General features: G+C 33.1%; 3 protein-coding genes across 13 annotated transcripts; 1 reads left to right on the forward strand and 2 right to left on the reverse strand.

Annotated features, from left to right (window-relative positions):
* The first annotated feature begins 1,155 nt into the window (after positions 1-1,155).
* Positions 1,156-5,385, forward strand: LOC132313608 (guanylate kinase 2-like). 9 transcript variants are annotated; one of them, XM_059812444.1, is made up of 11 exons: positions 1,156-1,648; positions 1,954-2,071; positions 2,221-2,328; positions 2,442-2,518; positions 2,605-2,734; positions 3,207-3,569; positions 4,270-4,391; positions 4,472-4,607; positions 4,732-4,777; positions 4,871-4,976; positions 5,049-5,385. In XM_059812444.1, the coding sequence occupies exons 2-11, from the start codon at positions 2,069-2,071 to the stop codon at positions 5,182-5,184; spliced, it is 1,227 nt and encodes a 408-aa protein (XP_059668427.1). In that variant the 5' UTR covers positions 1,156-1,648; positions 1,954-2,068; the 3' UTR covers positions 5,185-5,385. The 9 variants fall into 9 exon arrangements, with proteins under 9 accessions (XP_059668427.1, XP_059668426.1, XP_059668428.1 ...); XM_059812443.1 differs by having other exon boundaries at positions 1,960-2,071; XM_059812445.1 differs by having other exon boundaries at positions 1,978-2,071.
* Positions 5,386-6,826: 1,441 nt separating this feature from the next.
* Positions 6,827-14,277, reverse strand: LOC132313609 (nuclear transcription factor Y subunit A-1-like). Of its 3 annotated transcripts, none has more exons than XM_059812454.1 (7): positions 14,011-14,277; positions 12,400-12,717; positions 11,179-11,285; positions 10,871-10,942; positions 9,130-9,291; positions 7,271-7,541; positions 6,827-7,179 (listed from the first exon to the last, which is right to left on the reverse strand). In XM_059812454.1, exons 2-7 carry the CDS (start codon positions 12,668-12,670, stop codon positions 7,154-7,156), a joined length of 909 nt encoding a protein of 302 aa, XP_059668437.1. In that variant the 5' UTR covers positions 12,671-12,717; positions 14,011-14,277; the 3' UTR covers positions 6,827-7,153. The 3 variants fall into 3 exon arrangements, with proteins under 3 accessions (XP_059668437.1, XP_059668436.1, XP_059668438.1); XM_059812453.1 differs by having other exon boundaries at positions 14,027-14,276; XM_059812455.1 differs by having other exon boundaries at positions 6,827-7,541; positions 14,027-14,276.
* Positions 14,278-18,469: 4,192 nt separating this feature from the next.
* On the reverse strand, positions 18,470-18,823 carry LOC132314753 (cyclin-dependent protein kinase inhibitor SMR9-like). The gene has a single exon (XM_059813575.1). The coding sequence runs from the start codon at positions 18,821-18,823 to the stop codon at positions 18,470-18,472; it is 354 nt and encodes a 117-aa protein (XP_059669558.1).
* Positions 18,824-22,476: the final 3,653 nt, after the last annotated feature.

The following is a 22,476-nucleotide window of genomic DNA, read 5'->3' on the forward strand; positions in this document are numbered from 1 at the left end:
TTTTAATAACTAAAATCGTTTTAGAGGAGATTCTATATAAATTTCATATATATATATATTAAAAAATTAACCATATATAATGTAGCGGAAAGGGCCAGACCGATGGGCGATGTGTCCCCCTCTCGGCGTACATTGCTCGCCGCCCCTGATTATATGTATCCCAAAGGAGTACTTAAAACAAAATAGGATTGCCATTGTAATTTTCAAATCAGCAACAGAGTTCTATTATAACTTACCCCAAAACATACTTAATGGTGAAAAAACACACACTAATAATCAAGGTAAAAAAAATTCATAAAAAAGTAATGCTATTATGAGATATTCTTAAAATGGGCACATTTTAGAGAAAAAAAAATAATACAGTAACAATAATAATGCGCAAATTATATCGTAATATAACCAATATTAAAAGTTCTCTGTAAAAAAAATCAATTCAAAATATCACAAAATAAAATTTTTATGAGATAGGCTTACACCATCCGTTCTTACACTGTTGGTCAAAGAGAAATACCATGACACTCCTTAAGTTTTGTAATTCATTTAATTTTTGGAAGTATACGAAGAAAGGGAAGAAGAAAAAAGAAAGGAAATATAAAAGTTTGATTGATCGGTGAGGGTGTGTTCGGTTGTGGAATAGGAGCCTTGGAATTTAAGAAAAACAACTGAAAAATTTGAATCAATTTTTTTTTTTTAAATTTCACAAATTCCAATTTCAATGGTCTAATTTCATACAGCCGAACATACCCTAAATAAATTTTGATACGAAAATTTTACTGTATAATTCTCATACAATTCAATTTTCTCTTTAACAATTAGATATGCGATTCAATATTTATAAGTGATCACAAAAAAATAAAAAAATAAAAAAATATAAAAATAAAGGTGCTCATTACACTTTTAATAAAATATAATCGTATTGTAAATTAGACTTCTCAGATTACCCAATTTTTTTTCAGAATGGAGGCAGTACTTTGAATTCCAATTGTATCTGTCAGTTTCAAATTTTTTGTTAAAAAAAAAAAAGTCTGGGCTACTTTCATGCTAACCGTACTTGTCTTAGCTATTATTATTTTATATGTGTGTGTGTATATATATATTTATGGATTTGAGAATTTTTTGGTAAGCCATGATGAAACCCTAAATTGAATTTGAAGGCTTCCAAAGGTGACCCTTATTACGTCCAAAAAGGAAAGTGGGCTTTCGTTGGAAGGTCCCCGTAAGAAGCTTCACAAATCACAAGCACCAATCAAAAATAAAAAATTACTAGAATACATGAAAAATACAAAGTTGGTCTTCTGGCTTTGTTGAATTGAATGCGACCAAAAAGCAATTCACCTTCCCCCCTTCTCTCTCTCTCTAAAATCTCTCTTTTAACCTATAGATATGGGAGTGCTTCTCAAATCTCCTTGCAACTTCTTCTTCCTAGACCCATGTGACTTTTTCCATCATAAGTTTGTTCTGCTCTAGAAATCACTCAATCAGAGATCTGACGCTGAAGAAGCAAACAACTCTGGTATTTGATTTGACCATTTATTTATTTTTCGTCAGCTGCAGAGCTTCTTGTGACAGATATATTGCTGTATATCTGGCAATTTTCATCTCTCTAGTACAAATCAGTTGTTTGATCCTTCGATTTCAACATATTAAGGTACCCTTTTCTTTTAATCTCTATTCTATATTGATTTTATTGGCTCTACATATGTATATATACACATACCCTATTACACGTTTGTGTGTGTGTGTGTATATATATATCTGGGTTTTGTAGTTCTTTAAATTTCTTGTGTATATTGGATTTGAAATGTTAAATGGCATGTGGATTTGGTTTTTTATTTTTTTAATCGATTTTGAACGTTATGCTATTCCAAATGTGTGCAATCAATGTGTTGGTAATCTTTTATGGGATTACAATTTACAATGTCCAATGTTAAGCATTCCCTTTATGTGTTCAAGTTATAGCCTTTAATGCAATGCCAGATCCAGAAATTGGGGTTTCATGATCTCATCTCTTCCATCATTTCTGTGTATTGATCAGCTTGAACCTTGAATTCAAGAATTATTCATTTCTATGGTGAGTTCATTTTATGATTTTTGACTTTATATTGTAATTAGATAGAAAATTTTAACTTTAAGGAAAAGAAATTTGAAAGAGAAGTACTAAATGTGGACCCAAATGCTTGCTTTTTTGTGATTCAGTCTGTTTTGGATTGTGATTATCAGGGAGAAGCTCCAGCTCTCTTTGTGGATAATCTGCAGAGGGATTTTTCTGATGGGTTTAATATAAGATCCAAAGGTTTACAGACGACAACAGTTTTCGGTGATAAAATAGTATGTTTATGGGACATGCTGATTTAATATTGTGTTGCAATTCATTTTGATTCTTAGTGATTAACCAAGAAATTGTGCACCCCGTTGAAAGTTTAGTGTGTGGCTTGAATCAGTATGTGATTGGTGGGACTGATGATGAATCAACATCAACAATTGGCATTCGAATTTTCAACAAATCTACCGGTGAATGGTGAGTTTTAATTATAGCTACAACATGAGCACCAATTGGGTTTCAAATTAGAACAGAGACTCATTAATTACTCGCTGAATTTGCAGGGTCATTCCCACTGTGTTGGGAAAAAGACCAAAGCCTTCTAAGGGCCACTCAGCTGTGCTTTTAAATGAAGACCGAATATTGATTCTTCGAGGGGATTCCACCCCTGATGATTCCGTTTGGTTTCTTGAGGTTTGTATTTTGATCAATGACAGTTTTAAAGATACTTTGTATTACATCATCATTATAGTGACATCACTTTTTATTTGTGTATGTATTTTGAGTAGCAGTTTAAGTGGTAAACCATACATTTAGCATATTATTTTGTGTTATATCATCATTATGGTCACATAATTTTTGTTTGTTTATATATTTTGGGTAGCATTTTAAGTGGTGGACCTCACATTAGCATATAATCAGGTTAAGAAGTCATTAAAAAATAATTACTATATTAAATATAGAAACGATATCAGTTCTTGGTAGGGACTCATTTCAAGTGGGTCAGGAACAACTTGAACTTAGTTTTAATAAATTAAAATGGCATAATACAATGAGTTCTATATGGTATTTGAGTGGCTTTAGATCCTGCAGTTCTAATTTGAATTTCAGTTGCCTATACACAAATTTTTTTTTTTTTTTTGAAGATTTGTTTTTCAATGTCTAGGTGGACACTAAATTTGTTAGAGAGAAGAGAACAGATTTTGGAACAGAGGTGGTTGCTTGGAGTAGGGGAGTTAATGGCGATGCTGAGAAGCCCATTGTTATCAGTGGTCCTTCTGGAGTGGGTAAGGGTACATTAATTTCCAAACTTATGGAGGAATTTCCATCAATGTTTGGATTCTCTGTGAGCCACACAACCCGTGCTCCAAGGGACAAGGAGAAGGATGGGGTCCATTACCATTTCACTCAGCGTACTGTTATGGAGAAAGATATAAAAGATGGGAAGTTCCTAGAGTTTGCTTCTGTTCATGGAAATCTTTATGGAACCAGTTTTGAGGCTGTTGAGTTGGTTGCAGATGCAGGAAAGGTATGCATCTTGCATTTTGTCTCTGTTCTTTGTGCTTTAAATTGAATAGTAAAATAGATCTGCCAAATGAGGCAATGTTCAGCTTTTCGCACTATCCAAGTCGATCTCCCATTTGATGAATCCAACTACTAATTCTTGAAGTTCGGTAAACAATCGAATGATTTTAAAAAATAAGTGTCTTTTGAAAAATGCAAAATCTAAAAAATGAAGAGGACTAGAATCAGTTGATAATTACAGGAATGGACCAACTGGTGTTTGGACCTATCTAGTACCACCCCACTAATACCACACAGCCCCCAGGAGAAAAAAAAAATGTGGATTAATAAATATGGAGGAGCATCTGGATTATTGATTGCTCTTTTGGATTTTGGTGTACTGTCAAGTGTGTTCCTTTGCACAAGGGAACAAGGCTAAACAGACTCGGGTATTGTTTGGAACCCCCAACAGTTGAGGGAATCAAAATTAGCATGTAATCATGGGCTTTCTAATACGAGTTTGTGGTATCAAAACTTACAAACGCTAGATTGAAATTGTTGCTATATAGGTTTTGGCCTATTAGAAGTGGTTTCTTTTGGATTGTGTATTGGATGGACTATGAAGTATCATATACTGGACAGTAAAATGAACCTAGTGTTCTCAATAAAAGTTGATAGATTTTGATTTCTGCATACTTGAAATGATTTATTTAATTTTGATGTAGAGATGCATCCTTGACATTGATGTTCAAGGTGCGAGGTCCGTGAGGGCTAGTCCTCTAGAAGCCATTTTCATCTTCATCTGCCCACCGTCATTTGAGGAGCTTGAGAAGCGCCTTCGTGCAAGGTTAACTAAAGATTGACATCTTAAACCATCTCAGTATTGCATTACCTTTCCATTGGTAAGTTCTTCAATTTTGTGAACAGGGGAACTGAGACAGAGGAACAAATCCAAAAACGACTTCGAAATGCTAAGGCAGAGCTCGAACAAGGACAATCACCAGGCCTCTTTGATCATATTCTTGTGAATGATGACCTCGAGTACTGTTACAAGAGTCTTAAGGTTGTTCTTGCATCTTCACAAAGCATCCGCCATTATGATCATTTTAGATTCTTTCATGTTCCTTGCAGTCACAATTCAACCTTTCAATGCTTGCTTATCTCATGACATCTCCCTTATGATGTAGGAACTTTTGGGTCTTGATAAAAGCATCGACATTACCCCTAAATCATGTAAGCAGTTTCTTGAGTAGACTATTCTTCTATATGTTTTATCATGCTTTGTTGAAATGGAAAATAACTAGAATTTCCAAATGTCAAATTTAGTGCCAGAAATGTTCATCCTGCCTTTGAACCATTCAATTTCAAAACTTGATCACAAAGTCTTCATAAACTGTGGAACAGCAGCAATAGAGAGAGCATCAAAAAGCATGTGAGTTCCTTATAGATTCATTTGGTAACAGTCGCTAAATGTTTACAATTTTGTATTCTCAAGTTATTCCAGTCAATCAAACAGGTTTGTGCTGGATGTGTCTTCACTCAAAGGAGGTGCACCAGGTCGGACACGGGGACTGTACATGTATGCCGTAAGCTCGATTGCAGATGTCTTAAACGGTATCAAACAACTAAGTCGCGAGTGATGGCTCCTCAGCCTCCTTACTACAGAGTACAGACTTGGTTAACATTTTTGAATCTCTTTTTTAAGTGGTCCTTCAAAAGCATTTCATTTTAGTTGTTATGCATTCTTTTTTTTTTTTTTTTTCAAGGAACAGAGATGATTTGGTGATATAGCATTTAAACAATTTCTTCCCATTACACAAGAAATGAGAGTGAATTTATCATTTTTGCGGCAAGTATAGATATTTAGATTTGAGTTTAATGTATGTTACACTTACCATAGTCGCTGAAGAAACAATGGAACCTGGCAGATTATCTGTATTGACAGGTAGTTGGATATGGTTTGATTTAAGTTTTCGGTTGAATCAATTTTTTGTGAAGGGACTGATATGCCGTGGCATGTGAGTTGGTTCGTTCGAGTCTATGCTTTACAGATTTTGAACATTCTGTTGGCAAAGCTTCTGAAAATGGCTACTTCTTATGATGGAACCAGTTGATTTTGACCACGGCATAAAAGTTGATGAATTAAAGAGTTTCCGTACATATTTTAAAAATAGTTTCTGAGGTGCATTCCAACGTAATGCATATGATACATAAATACTCTTCCCCGAATCAATTAAAATTCTTTTCCTAGTCAATTAAAAGGAAAGTAAATAAAAAAGAAAAAGAAAAAAGAAACCCAAACCTAAAAGGTAGTAGCGGTATAATAAACCCATGGACTTCTGCTAAAAGGCAGCAGCAAATCAAGTCCTGCTCGAGGAAGCCAAAACTGATGGCTTCGAGAAGAACATTGTCTGCTCTCCATTCTCACTCAACGCTTTGCTCAACACGGCCGTGAATAATTTGTTGGATCAGAAAAAGCCTGGAAGATCTCCATTCCAAGACTTCCACATTAATGGGACTCGCCAAATCTTCACGAAGTGTAGATGGCTCTGGAGGTCTTCTTCTATCTACTGTTAATGGGCTTCGGTGGATTGAATCAATTTTCATTGCCGCCTATAATATATGATATGTCAATCTGTAATCCATCCATCTATTACATTGAATTTTTATATAGGAGGAAGTGGGTAAGATGAAATTTATAGAACCGAAACAAAATAATACATAAAATTAATTTCAAGTACAAGTAATTTTCATCTATTTGTTCAAGGTTGAACAAAGAATATTTCATAATCATAAAAATTTATCTTACTGGAGTACTAATTTAGTTACCTTTATAATACCAGTACATATGAGTTTTCGTTGGAGCTCCTATAATGAAGTGACAAACGACAAAGCAACCATGTATGATCATCAGACACAGATCAAACCATCTTATGTAGGTCAAGTCAACACTTTATTCGATGAATTTTGCCAAAATGACACAAAGGAAATTTCCACATTTACTAGATATTGTGGACCTAAATCAATTTCCACAGAGTAAGAAATAAATAAAAATCCAAATCTCACAGCATAAACCACCAGGTCAGCCAAAAAAATGGTGAGAAACCAAAAACTAAAAAGGAGACATTTATGTTTTATCCAATGATGTTAGCTGGTCCTTGCATACTTTTGAGTTCATTTTTTTTTGGCACAATTGTCAGATTGTGCTCTAGTGAAGACGAAAATTTTCGAGCACTTGATCCGTCCCGGAGAGAAAATGAAAAAAGAAAATCGATCCTCACATGTCAAATCCATAATTACTTACAATTGTTGTTCAAATAATAAAGTAACACAGTACCCTCGGTACGAATCCATAAAATTTCATAATCACAAAACTTATCTACTAATTAATCAAAACTTCAATATATTACAAAGCACTCGATTTTCAATCTCTCAATTCACAATACTTGGAGAACGCTTCATTCTACAACTCACTTGTCTATATTAATTCTATATATGCACAAACGTATACTTCATGAGGCTTGATGACTTTACAACCCAGAACACTACACTTAAACACAGAGCTCAGCATTCGTCTTCCGCAAAATAGAGAATTTCACTTTGGGCTTTTCAAATTTTCTTCTCAAATTTCAAATCTGATACACAAAGATAAATAAATAAAAATTAAAAACCCATTTATACAGTAGTGCTTGCAAAACACATGTTAAAAATAGATAGAACGTTGACATTTAGAAGCCTGATTGTGTGAATAGCAACTATTGACATTGCAGTTGGATGTGGATACTCTATGCATGTTTTGTACTGGTAGTTCATTCACTTCTTCCTGAGCCGTGGAAGAATCAGCATTTGCAGACGGCGCTGATTCAAAATAGAATGAGCTGCTGGAACGCGAGGCAATACCAGAAGCACTGTCAACCTTATTTGTTTTGAGGAAACGGCCCCCAGTACCTCTGGCTCTTCTAAGGGCATGCAGGTGCCGGGATTCATGACGATAGGGCTATTAAACATGACAACAGAGACCACAAACAGGGAAAATAAAATCAGCATTCAAGAACAAAGAACAAACTAGCACAAGGATGCCCAGAATTGCAGAAAATATATAAACTAGCAATCTAAAAAAGGACCAATATATGTCCGAACAAAACATTAAATTTATTCGACCTTTGGATAGCATTTATAAGTCGAAGTTGCTTTTGGGGCAAAGGTTGTTTAGACCTCGACTCCCAATTAAGGTAAGTGCTTCCACAAGGCTAATCAAAGATTATGTCATTGCTACAGAATGTTATCTGAACAAATACATCTGACAGCAAATTTAATATAACATTATTTTCAAATTTAATGAACAAATACTTTCAGTTTCTAACAACACATTCCAGATTCTTTACTCCAGAATCCAGATAAAGACACGCACTAGTATTATATGAAAACCCCATGTTCATAGAAATGATAAATTGAAGCATGCCAATCTTCTTTCGGCATCACTTTATAGACAGATTATCCACTCCCTTCAATTTTAAAATATTTTATTTTGAAGCATGCACATTTTGATAACATTTTCTAATTTATTTCCAGTTTTAGGAGTAAAACTGAATCACAGTGAACGTTGTCAGTAAAGATTTTTGCTTTGCAAATACCACCACCATCAAGCCTTTTTCCTTTGGGATCGGCTACATGAATCCCATGTTTCCATTCCGCTCTATTTAAGGCCAATCCACATGCTATCATATCTTTCTTTACTAACTCTACCCACGTTTTTTTTACCAACTCTACCCACATTAACTTTGGTATTCCTCTTTCCCTAATATTACCCTCAATGTGAACCATGTCACTTTTCCTAACTGGCGCACTTAAAGGTCTTCTTTGCACATGTCCAAACCATCTTAACCGATTTTCTCTCATTTTATCTCCAATTGGTGATTCTCCAACCATGTCCCGAATGTGATCATCTCTTTTTTTTTTTTTTTTTTTTACCACACATCCATCTCAACATTTGCATTTCTACCACACTCACACTTCATACAAATGTTGTTTCCTAGCCACCCAACATTAGGTGCCATAAAAGTATGGCTGGTCTAATAGCTATTCAATAGATCTCCCCTTTCGATTGTAAGGGGATACGCCTATCACACAAATTACTAGATGTACTCCGCCATTTAACCCATCTTGCCTTGATTCTATGGTTAACATCATCTCCAATTTATGAATAAATTGAGCCCAAGTAACAAAAAATTTCACTTTTTTGTACCTCTTGATTCTCAATCCTCACTACATCATTTGTCTTTTTAGTTTTAATAAATTTACCCTCCACATATTCAGTTTTAATTCGACTTATCTTAAGCCCTTTTAGTTCTAGAGCTTCTCTCCAAACCTCCAATTGGCATTAACTCCTCTAGTCTAATCAACTAAAACAATATAATCAGCAAATAACATAATGCTGCATAAATAGTTGATAAGAAAAATCCGCAATAAACACATAGGTATAAGTGAGTAAGTCATTGAGTGTCATGAAAAGATAAACAAGAGATGCCAGCACACGAACACATGCATGGTCATACAGACATAATGCATGCAGACACACAATTAACCTTTCGAACAACTTGCTTCTGTTCCAACTCAGCCTTGGCACGTGATTGTCTACGCCTCAGAATCCCATGGTACTGTTTGGCATTTACATACACAGGTTCCTCCGTCAATTCAATGGGCAAAGCCATTCTAGAATGATGCTCTCCAGATAGATGAGAAGGTACCTAACACAACATTCGACTAGTGTTAGACAACTCAAGTGATTTCTGAATACATTCTTCAAGTAAATATAGCTAATGAGGAATTCAAGATTCACTAAAGCCCACCCTGCATGAAACACATTTACAGCCACCGACAATATGAAATCTTTTTCACGTAATAGTTAACTTTATTTACAGTGATACACGTTTCCACTTTAAAAATGGAAACAGAAAAAGAAACTACAACTCAATATTCACATAATATTAATACTCATCAGTAGCTAGTACCAGCAATATACTATTTTTATTTCTAAAATCAGATATATTACACCCTAGTCCACTCTAAATTCTAATCGATTTCAGATTGTAAATTAATTTCCATGAAATTCTCATAAAAATATCCTTATTTCTTCTTTTATTTGGTAAAATGGCATTACCAAGGACTGTAGATAGTTGGATTTTGTCTACCTCGTATACTGGATGGCTGAAGTTTCCGGAACCCACATGTGCGTGTTTTGGGTGCTTGGGGGGGGGGGGGGGGGGGGGGGGTGTGGTGGTGGTGTGGAGGTAGCATCTCAATTTGTCAAGATCTTAGCTTCTATAGCAACCCATTAATTGGAGTGAGAACTGCTAAAAACCTTTGCTGAGAATATGAGTTTTCTTGAGCTGGAGGAGGTGTACTAGAAACAATGATGGGATCCAAGGTCTATGAGGTTGAGAGGAGTGAGGAGCAACCAACATAGGCCAGGAGGAAGCAACAACATGAAATTATTGAGTTAATCTAAAAACCCAAGGACTTGGGTTTTTCAATCCCCAAATTAAGCCACATTGATCTTCAAGTAAAGGCATGAACACATGGACTGAGTGCAGGAAAAATGCCAATCCTTGGGATAATTTGATGGGCCTGGTGGCAGGATCTGTGACCCACCCAAAAGCCAACAAGAGTAAGGATCTAAATTTCAGAAAAATCTGCAATGCAGCTTACATGTTAGGTGATAGCTGTATTAATGGGAAACAAAGATTCCTCTCCGAAACCTTCACTGCAGAAAGCCTCTGCTCCAGCCAAACTCCATGACCTTTCAAGCCATTGCGATAACCTATATTGCAATGGGATGTGGCTGGTTCAGTGGAAGTATGCATGTGACATTACACAGGCATCCACCAAGATGGAGGAGCTTAAAGCTGCCTCCCAAGAGACCTTGATGAAGGCGGAGACACTGCCACTAAACTTCCATAATAGCCATGCAATAACTAATGAACAACCTACTAATTAACGCAACTAAAAAAAATTAACACTTATCATATCCTTTCTAACAATTTTACTACTCAATGCAACTCAAAATAAACTACAACTATCGTATCCTTCCTAACTAAGTCAATCCATGATAGTGAACAACCTATGTGGCATCAGCCATGTCCTAATTGGGAACAAGGAAAATATCAGTTACTTTAACAATCATGTTTCTCATTAACTTGTAGCTCTATTCTAGTGGTAAGCAGACATAAAAAAGTAATGTCATTGTAAGTTGCACTTGTATTTCCACAATATATGATGCATCACTAATTCAATTCATATATGCAAAAGAGAATAGTGATAGCATACCAAAGCCTGAGGACCTAAAGCAGGCAAAACGCTCCCACAATATGGATTTGAAGATGGATATGATCCGCAAACCTGTGACCATAATTAACCACTCAAAATCAATCCTTATTTCGATAAAGCCAAAAATAAAACAATAACTCTAATTTCAGAATTTTTTAAAAAGACCAGATCTTCACATTTACAGCAACACCGCTATTAGATTAGGAGGAGACCGTGCTTCGCGCACAGTGTTTTGACTGCACGAGGGTATATCATTGAGAGAGAGAGGGAGGGAGGGAGGGAGGGAGGGAGGGAGGGAGGGCACTTACAATGGAGTGGCCAACAAGTTCCATTTGTGTGGGGGGTGTGAGATACTCGCCTATTGTCTGTGGCATTATGGCTACTGCATGCTGGCTTTCCTGCCCACAATTTCCATCTGACCATGAAAGGAATATCTTTCTCAGTATCAGTATATCCAACACAAATCTTTACATGATTTTTGCCGGGACGTGATTTCCAACTTATGTTTTGCTAAAAATTCATCAATACCATTAATGTGACACAATAGGTACATGACATTAAACAGGAGGGAGAGAGAACAAAAAATGAAGTCCTTGGGATAATACAAAGTACTTAACGCTGGAAAATTACCCACTAGGATCGCACCATGTGGCTCGAGCATTTACCATCATGTGACATCGGAGAATGGTCTACGTGATGTAGCAATAGTCATGATTAACAGCAAAAACATGACAGGTTCAAGCAAACAAGAGAATAGATCATGAATTGAAAGAGAAGCACACAAAGTAATGTAATCTTTAAGTGTACAAGAATACAATAGAGTTGTATTGCCACTTCAACCTTTTACAATGCAATGTAGAAATAGGGATACGGTGACCAAATTTTAACTTCTCAAGCTCTTTGCAATAATTATCACATCGTTTCAAACATATCTATATACCCAAGCCTTGTTAGGCAACCTAATTCTCTTTGGCACCTTCAAATCATGTAAAAATTACACCACAAATAGATGAATTTCAGTTTGGGAAAAATTACTTGAGATAAGCTTTGCCTTCTTTTAGCCAAGTGAAAAAGCTCTCACTGTCGGCCATTTCATCAATATATATAGTCCAAATGGGAGTAGGAATGGTTCAATTAAGGCATATATGCATCGAGAAGTTGGTATCCTTGTCATTGAGGTATGGGTTCTGAGGATTTGCAATCTAGATTGGTCCCAAGATAACAAGAGAGTAGAGACATCATCTAAGGCTTTGTTTATGATAAATAAATATCAGTCCATAACCACAGTCAAATCACAGAAATTGGCTCAATTAGAAGGTAACATATATCAGTTGTTTCTAAACCTCATTTTCCTACAAGAAGCATTATAAGATTAAGAATGGCACAAAGTAAGTGGATCCAGGAATACACCTTCCATGCCATCATGCATATGAGGAAAGAAACAATAATACAGACATTAATAAAAATCTTATGATGCGGCCAGCCCTAGAAAGCATTTCTGCAGGACAAGTTTTATATAATTGAGGTACCTGAATTCGGCAATATAGTAGTTTGCATCACTCTATGTGTGTCATATCTCTTTCCCTTTACACCATTATCTTGTAATGCACAAGCTGGATTCTGTCGACCACCATTTGGGTGCTTTGGAGAAGATAAATATGATGTGCCTTCCCCTAAAACATTTGCTGAGATAGCATCACGTCTAATACTGCACCGCCAAGCTTGAGAACCGGTTGTGTATTGTTGACTGTTGTTTGTATTGGAGTCTAATAGATTTGTACTTTCTGATTTTTGGTGCATACTTCCTGATCTATCTTCAAAATATACGTTCGAGGTCTGCTTCCGAGCTATCCAAACAAATATGTTCCATGTAAGTTTGTACAATACCCAAAAATTACATGATATGACATCATCAAATAAATGGGCTTAACATGCACATGCATGGATAAATATAACAGTATAATAGAGATGTCAAGAAATTTAAAGATCTTCGATATTTGGTAGACTCAGACTTACAATAGAAACAAAAGGCATCCCTTTACCAAATTCCTAAGAAAAAATCTGTTTTAGAAACCAACTAGGATGAATTCATTGTTTTTAAAATAAAATAAAATAAAATTTATCTAAGAGATCTATTAGATTTTTCTTTTCCCTGTTGGGACATTCCTTTAATCTTGAATGGCCTTATCAACATTCTACATATAATTTCAGTGCAAATTATGTCACCTTGAGTGGAGCAATTCAAGGAAATGGCAGCCATCTCAAAATCATGTAAAAGAAAATTTGAATTTCATCTTCTCACGAATTTAAAATAATTATATGAAATAAACTATGGTGAAAATCCTTATTTTCCAAAATTGAACCATACTAGATGATGAAATTTTACTTCAAATGCCATTAAAAATGCAACCAGACCATTCAAATTAAAAATGAAATCCAAACACACTCGTACCTACTCTCTCAATAATATTATATATACTATCACATTGCATTTGGCAGCACAAAATCTATACTTTGGAATTGTGGACCATGATAATTCAAATTTTAAGTTAATTGTCCACCAGTTTGAATTCCGAAGCATGGTTTCCTCGTTGCCAAACACATCATCATAAAATATTGTCAATCAACATAAACATATCAAGAATATAATCCAATCGATTTTGAATAATAATTACCATTTTCCATGCATAGAAATCGTCCAAAACATATATAATTATAATCACCACCAATGATCACATGATTATTCACAAGAAAATTTTCTTAAACGTCAACCTACAACGGTCTTAATTTGATGTCCAGGAGAATTTAGGCATAAGAGAAAGTTCAACTGACTGTTTGGTTGCCGAGAAAGGAAATGAAAAAAAGAAGTTAGCGTTGTTTTTCTTTACAAACAAACTTGAGGTAACATATTAACTTGTAATGTTAAGGTCAGTAGAGCAGAGTCTTATTATTATTATTATTTTTTTTTTAAACTTTTTTCAAAAATTCAAATTTCCCTTCATACTATGTATTCCAATCAACCAAAACAAACATAAAATGATAAAAGAAGGAAAATTCCAAAAATTTAACAAACTATCACTAATATAAAAATGGAAAATATAATAAGTGGAATTTAGTCGGAAATTAAAGTGGGTATTTACCGTGAATAGAACTTACTTTAGTTGCAGTTGAGAATCAGGAGAGTGAAAGGACCATGAAATTCTCTAGTGGATATTCTCCTTCTAGCAGATATGGATATCTATAGGAGTTTATCCTCTCTTTGATGTTGTTTCTTACCTGTTGTTTGTTTGCCAGGAAAAAAAAAAGAAAAAAGAAAAAAAAAGAAAGAGTAGTAGGAGTAGAAGACGATAGAGAGAGAAACGGAAAATTCAGGATTAATAAATTAAACAAAACAAATCTGGTTTCTGAATACTCAATCAAATTTGTGTCCTAGTCTCTCTCTCTCTCTCCTCTCTCTATCCAATGACGCCATTGTCCCCCATAATTCCAAAACGACGGAAATAGCCCTGCACGGGCAGGGATCAAATTATTAGTTTAAAAAATAAATTTCATAAATTAAATATATATGGTAATATTTTTGTATTAATTAGATGCTTTGGATAAGTTAGTAAATATATTTTACGGAAAGTGATCTAAGTACATTATGTAGATTATTTTTATAAATTACGAAGTTCTTGTGAAAAAAAATAATAATAGAGATAAGGGTTTTTTTTTTTTTAAAAAATTGAACTAATCTTTAAAATCACTATAAATTCTTAATTTATAATCACTTTAAAATGCTATCTACATGTGTTTATAATCTCAAAAATATTATTGTCAAATTATTATAAACCTAAAATTTTTATATAAAATATAAACAAACGAAGTTATCACGCGAGTTTATCCAGCTGTGATGAGTCATGTCCCATAAAATTTCTCATCTAATTAGGTTTTTCAAAATTGACTTGGTCCAATGTAGGTGTCAAATCTAAGCAAATGGAGGGGTAAATTTGTCCAAAAGGATTATTTAAGAGGTTGAAATGAATCTACTAATGATGATGGAGTGCCTTATATAATTAAATCTACGACCACAAGGACAATTACGGGTCCCACATTAGATCATCTGCAACGTGGCATAAGGCAACGATAGTTTGGTGATTTAACGGCGAGATAACAGTCCTCTTGTCGTGGGGTAGGTGGCAAAGGAAACTCCCTTCCGGTAACAACACGACAACCCGCGGATCGCGTTCAATATTACACGTGTCTCGAGGCGTGTCTTATTTTGGTCAACTGAGCCGCCACAAGGGCCACTTAGATGTTGCCACGTGGATGCGAAATAACCTTCCTGGAAAAACCTAACACAACAGGAGGATAGTGTTGCTCCTTCCACTTGAGAGATTGCATCATAAAAAGTGACATTTTTTTATATTTCTTTTTAGAGTGGTTCAAAATAATTGTCTCAGGTACGATTTTTTAATTTTTTTTTAATTAATTTTTTAATTATTTTGAAATTCTAAAAACATGTGAGGCATCCATGCTTAGAAATTCATTCTTTTATCATTATAATAAATAAAAAAAAAATATTAAAAATTACATTCTTAAAAAGTTAGATTCTAAAAAATAAATAGACAAGAAGGATCATAATATTAAGAAAAATAGTAAATATTTATTAATTCAAAATATAATATAATTGATACTCTCAACGTATCTAAATTTTTTTCTAAGATGGATCAGTCCTTCATGCGCCCCTTCCTGTATTTTGTCAGGCGTGTTTTAACATATTCTAAGAATAAAAGGTATATTATTATGTTTAGAATTTACCACTTATTGCTTGAAGTATGTAGAGCAATCTTTGCTTCAAGCATGCAACTTTAATAACTCCTTTGGTCACATATTACTAGTTGATATATATGTATATGTATATATATATATTTCTAGTTATACTCACATATCTCTCTTTAAGAAATGATTTACACCTAAATCGAACCTTATACCAAATGCTTCATGGGACTTCAAGCCAAATTTCTACCTACTTGAGCAACCCGTTTGGATTTATAGTCCATCTTTCTTTTTTAAAGATGTTCCAAATTATTTTGTCCAATTATAAAAGTTAAACTAAAATTAATGCTATATTTCCATCATTATCTTTTAAGTTTAAAAAATCTTTCAGGATATAAACATTTAAACTTAAAAATGATAAGTTAGTAATTTTTAAAAGAATAATGTATTAATATACCTCCTTAAAATAAATGTTGTATGTTGAATATATTCATACCATCTTATTTAATTACTAATACTTGTCATTTATAATTTCTATTCACTCATAGATGGAATAAAGATCACTTAGGAGTTTGATTATTCAATTCAGTGCTTAAATCTGAATGGATTAAGTGTTTATCCAATTAAGTGTATTTAATAACGAAATTTAAACGTCATTTAAAATGAGGTAAAATTTTAAGTGATTGGGACATTACTTATCGCTGAATGATGTACCTTTAAAATTTTAAAAAATATCAAAAAATATTTATTCTTTAATTACCACTTAAAAACTTCAATATTTAAAATTGAGTCTTTAAAATTGTCAATACTTAACTTTTAATTTTATCAAATAGCACTTTACATTTATACAAATAGATCTTGTGCTGTAAAAGAGGTACAGTTAGGTTATTTGAAACGGTTGGACTGTCAAATTTTTAATTAAAAAAAAAAAAAAAATTAACTGAAACTTCAAACAATACTTGCACACATGCTCGTAATACTATCCCGTTCATATGGACTAATAATGCTCATTTATGTGGTGCATGGATTGTTCATTGTTGTATTGTCAGTATTGTGTCATATTTGCATACTTTGTGATAAAACTACATGTAAATCTTTTTACCGGAGATCAACGTGATTTCACCCGCCGACATCAATATTGTTTTTATTGGGAAAATAAAATTCACGAGAATTGTACAGCTATATATCCTAATTAATTAATTACTCGATCCGTATAATACCATCACCAGCCGCACGAGTCTTCCATTGGATTCTCTTTAATTTTCTCTGCTGCAATTTTTCTGACAAACCAAACACCCATAATGATCTCGCCCACAACATTCAAACTATATATTATAATTTCTTTGGTACCTGGAATCTTAATTAGTACTCCCTCCTTCAATTCATGCATACGTGTATGGACCGGTTATGTAGCTATTCAAAAATTCTCTAAGTACTTAAAATAGAACATACATAGCATAAAATAATAATAATAATAAAATAAAAATAACTGCACTTATCTTGTTCGTGTATGTATAAAAGTTAAAACACACATAAATAAAATACAGTGAAGGGTTGTGAGGTGCGATCAAGAAACTGATCACAAAAATAGAGATTATATTCATTTACATATATTATTAGTTAGTTTCAATCTCATGTTGCACTAAAGAAACTATAAGAATTGGACCAACTTATTTGACAATATTTTAAGGGAAAATAAAAAAGATTTATTACTCACTGACAGTACTATCTTGTCTGCACAGTAAATTAGGAATAATTGAAAATAGTTATAATACAGTATTTGACTTTGTTTTTATTTATTTATTTGTTTTTTTGGCACAAAATGAATTATGTGAGTTAGAAAGCTTCTTGTTAATTATATGGGCACAGTAAAATTGTCCTTACCCAAAAAAAAATTATAATCAATTCAATTGAGGGCAGGAGTTTCTTTCTTTTTCTTTTTTTTTCTTTTTTTTTTTTCTTTTTTTTTTTTTTACTTTTTCGGTGAGTACGTTTTTGAGGGCAGGAGTTGGAAAAGGTTACACTTGCAAGATAGAATTGTGAAGTGTTTATTTGATACAACGAAGAGCATGCACAAGAAAAAGGAACTTTTTTAGATTTAAAAAATGTACTAGTTTGGGTGAGGCTTCATATATATATATTTCAATAATTTGTTTTTTTTAAAAAAAAAAAAAACCTACAATATTCTCCAAGAAATTTGAATTTTTTTACCTTCCTGTTTTAAAGAAGATACCACCGGTACGGTATTAGTGCTCCTGAATGGGTTGAGCTATTTTAAAAGACACACACACTCACACACACACACATATATATATAATTACAACAATTAATCAAACAAATTAAATAAACAGCTATAACTACAACCATGATTGATTCCATAATTGATACATTCTGTTCAACAGTATTTACACAGGTTTCAGATTACAAATTCATCAAGAAATTAAGGTTAAGGTAATAATAATAATAAATATTAAATAAAACTATATATATATATATATATATATCTATAGATCAGTTAGGCTATTCTCATGAGACATGGATGATTAAAATTAGCATAATGTCATCTAAAAATCCACCATACATAATAAGAAGAAGTACAATTTCTGTACTTTAACACAGATTAATAATATACTGGCCTGCAGACATATAACCCGGCCAAAACTGAAAAAAGAAAAGGCAGAAATGGCAACCTAGGATCAAACATCAGAATTAATCATGAACTTCCCAAGATCAACATATATATAAAATTCTAAAAAAAAAGGTTACCATGCGCAAACGAAACCAAGTGGGTGGTTGCTTGAAATTAATTAGAAAGATGAATAATTAAGCAATTAAGCAAGCTCATATATTATTAAGTGCAAATAAGAAGAAAAGGTCTATATCCGGAGGAGCATAGAAGGCAACAGGAGATGATGTTGGCAATGACAAGTTTGAAGTAATGACGTATCTTGGCTTCTTGGGGGCGGGTGGACACGACAAGTTGTTGGGTATTCTGTATCTTTTACCCTTAGGTGTACAACAGCTGCCTGCAGACCTTATATCCACACCATTCTCGTCTTCTTCGCTTGAAGTACTACTGCTATTGCAAACACCAGTACTGGACAACTCCATTGAAGGTTCCTGAATTTCTTTGGATTTGGAAGTCCCAATACAATGCTGTTTCCTTAGGGTTTTTCTTGTAGGATATGGTGCCATTTGAGAGGTAGCTAGCTAGATAGATATATGGTATGAATCTAATTCTGTTCTACTACTACCTAGCTAGTAATGTTATATATTTATAGCCAAAACAAGAAATAGTTGAAAGGTTCCAAAAAGTGTACTTATGTAAGCACCGACACTACATGAAAAAAAACTAGTTACTACTTTTTAAGTTGTAAAGGATTCTAAGACCACCCACCACCCATGCCATTTGCATTATATACTTTGATCCAACGAGACCACAGAGGGTGACAACCACTACACTAAAAGATAAAACTCTTTTTCAAGACACTACCAAATCTCGATAAGATCAATACCCCTTTTTCCACACCTGTCTTAGAAACCTTTATATGTTACAAAAACATATAGTATCTAATTTAGACTGAGAACCAACCGTTAAAAAAAAACAAAACAAACAAAGAAAAAAAAAAACAAAACAAACAAACAAACATGGACGAGAATTTTTAAAGGTGAATTATAGTTTGTTAAATGCGCACGCAATTAAAAAAAGCTGAAGAGAGAATTCATGTGATCCATCTCATTTATATAGGATCAAGCATGAAGGAGGATATTAATGACGTGCATAGAGTCCATCAACAACAAGGAGTAAAGCACATTCTCCCTTCCCTCTAAGGATATTGAGAGAGGATCGTCTCCTAGATGTGACATGTGTCTTTTGTAAAATAAAAAAAAATAAAATAAAATAAAAATAAAAATAAGAGAGGGAGAGAGAAAATTTGGACTTGTTTAGTTTGTCTACTCAAAAAATTATTTTCAAAAACTCAAAAAAAAAAAAATTATTTCCAAAATACTATAAAATACAATTATCTACAATATGCTTTTTATTTTTTTTAATTGAACTTTCAAAAAACAATTTCACAAAAAAATAAAAAATTATTTTCAAAAAAATGAACTAAGATTGTCCCTTCATTTTTATTTCGATCAAACTGATCTTAAATTCCTCAACCCCAGTTGAACATGCTACAATTATATCATGACATGTGGATTGGTTGTGACAAGATTGTTCTTTAGTTTATTGAGTGTGGACCTTGGTTTTGTTGAGCAACCAGTCACAGCACACCACGTCAAAAAGAAAACAATTTGGATCATGAAATATGGAGTAGGAGAATCCAAAAAATTCATAGTTTTGGGCTGAATCAGCACTAATCTTTAGAAATTGAAATTAAAGTCCCAACTAGACCGACCTATGTTCGGATTGGGCTTGGGTTATATATATATGTCATTGGGATACCTAACCCAACTGGAGGTGTGATTCACTTTGTAATCATATTAATTTGCTGATATCCATAAATAATTAATTATCTTATATTAGTCACAATTAACTTGATATGCAATCTTATCATATTACCAACTATTTAACTCTGAAAAACAATGATTAACGTCAAACTATTAACTACTTATATGATCTAGTAATATGGAAGAATGGTTTAACTTTGGTCGTGTATTGTCTCCAATACCAAAATGAATAAAATTAAGTATGTGGCCCACAATCTAGCCCAAGTTTGTTGTAATTTTGTATTACGTATTTATTATTATTTTTTATATATAATGTAGAATTAGCTCACAAGCTATAGGCTTTGGATTCTCACGTAATTTGCAACCTCTGTATATTTTATTAAAAACGTATAATTTTCTGTTTAACATGGGTAAAAGAAAATTGTTAAATGTTCGAGTGGCATGAACTAAGTCACACAATTCTTTTAAACGGATGTCGTTTTCATACTTTGTTCGTGCTTTCACTCCCCAATTTGTGTAATTTAAATTTTGCAACTTTCAGACGCACACTCTCGCTCCCACTCTATATGACTTAGAACATGAATTATTATTTTGTCTGAGTGAGTGAGTGAGTGAGTTTAGAAATAGTCCCCGTGTATTTCAATCTGTATAGCATCATAATTCTAAATAAACGACCACTTAACGCATGGGCCATGGCCCAGCCTAATTTTTGGTCTCATAAGCAAGCTGGATTTTCAAATCTAATTGAGCCCATTGATATATATATATATATATATATATATATATATATATATATGTCGACCCAAGAAAATTGCTTTCTATTGGGGGGTCATTATTTATTTGTCTTGTAAACTCCGAAAATTAAATAGCTGAAATATCAATCACAGAACAAACTATTTTAGAAAAGATCGTATCTATGATTTATCAAGGCCCATACATATGGTACGGAAATAGATCGAAAAAGTACTTGCAGCAGGTGAAAATATAATTTCAAAATCTATCTATTACACCACATCGCTCTGTGTGTGTGTGTATATAACTATATATATATAGATATGTACAGTATAAATATTCAATTCTACTTGGAAATATCTAAAATGGACCAACAGCCTCTCTTTTTTTCGGGTAAATTAAATGGACCAACAGTTATGTGCATGTTTTATTGTTATTTTTAATATATATATATATATATATATATATATATATATATATATATAAACAGTTATATAACTTATATCCAAAGCTGAATTAAAATTTTGGAATTTTAAGACTTAACAATACTAATTAAGTAATTTTCTAAACTTTTATTTAATTTATACTTAATTAGATGTCAAGAGACTCCTCCAATACATCCATGACATGCCCATGCATCCTGAAAAGAGACCATGATGAATGGACGGCTGAGATTACTCCATCTGGGTTTAGTGATGACCTCGTACCTGACTTGGTATGGGACAAATACATGTACCTGATCTAGTGGGGCCCAATATAAATGCCACATAGAGCTTTCTTCATACACACCACTGAATCTAGTACTAGTGATTTTCTTGAGACTCCACCAACAGAACATGAAACTGATTGAAGCCACCCAATCACTGAGGTCTTGACAAGTGTCCTTTGATGGGATGGTAGGACCCATTTTGGTACCCATGAAAGAGAGCAAATTGAAGTGGACGTAAATGCCAAATTCACAAAACAAAAAGAATGAGGTTAAAATTCCACATTTACCACCAAAGAATATAGCTTTATTTATTTATTTATAGCTCAATTCAGAGAATATTTTGAGCGAATTCAATATTTATTTAATTTAAGTGTATTTGAAAAACAAATAAAAATTTAGATAAATTCTCCTTAAGCAAATAAACATTATGAGATTTTATATTAATTCCTATTAAATGTAAACAAATAAATTCATAAAGTCCCGTCAAGTGAGTTTTAAACCTTATATGTCTTTGATTATCAATTGTAGAGGCACTTTAAGACGCGACGCGAATGCAATAATGTGATTCTCAATTAATACAATCATGTTGTATAAATATGTAATTTATTTACTACGTAAATATTTAAATACTTGTAAATGATCATTGTGAAGCTTGAATTCCTCACTTTCTTTTTGAGAGAGAAGAGTTTAGTGACATGTGATAATATAATGTTCATAATAAAAGTTTTTGATGTTTCTGAAAAGTGTTTATTTGAAATTTTTTGTTACAAATTGTAAACTTTAATAATTCGTGTCAAGCCATTAATCACAAATAAACATGAATCTGAAAATCTTAGAACTTCATTATCTTCACATTGCTATAATGTATAAATAAAATAGTTAGATATAAATATTTCGATCTATAATTGCAAATCTTATTGAGATCAAGCCATACATCAAGATTCTTTTTGCG

The sequence above is a fragment of the Cornus florida genome, unplaced genomic scaffold (genome assembly GCF_030987335.1).
Source record: "Cornus florida cultivar Cherokee Brave unplaced genomic scaffold, ASM3098733v1 CherokeeBrave_3.0.0_Hap2_Chr06, whole genome shotgun sequence".
In the NCBI taxonomy this organism is placed as follows: domain Eukaryota; kingdom Viridiplantae; phylum Streptophyta; class Magnoliopsida; order Cornales; family Cornaceae; genus Cornus; species Cornus florida.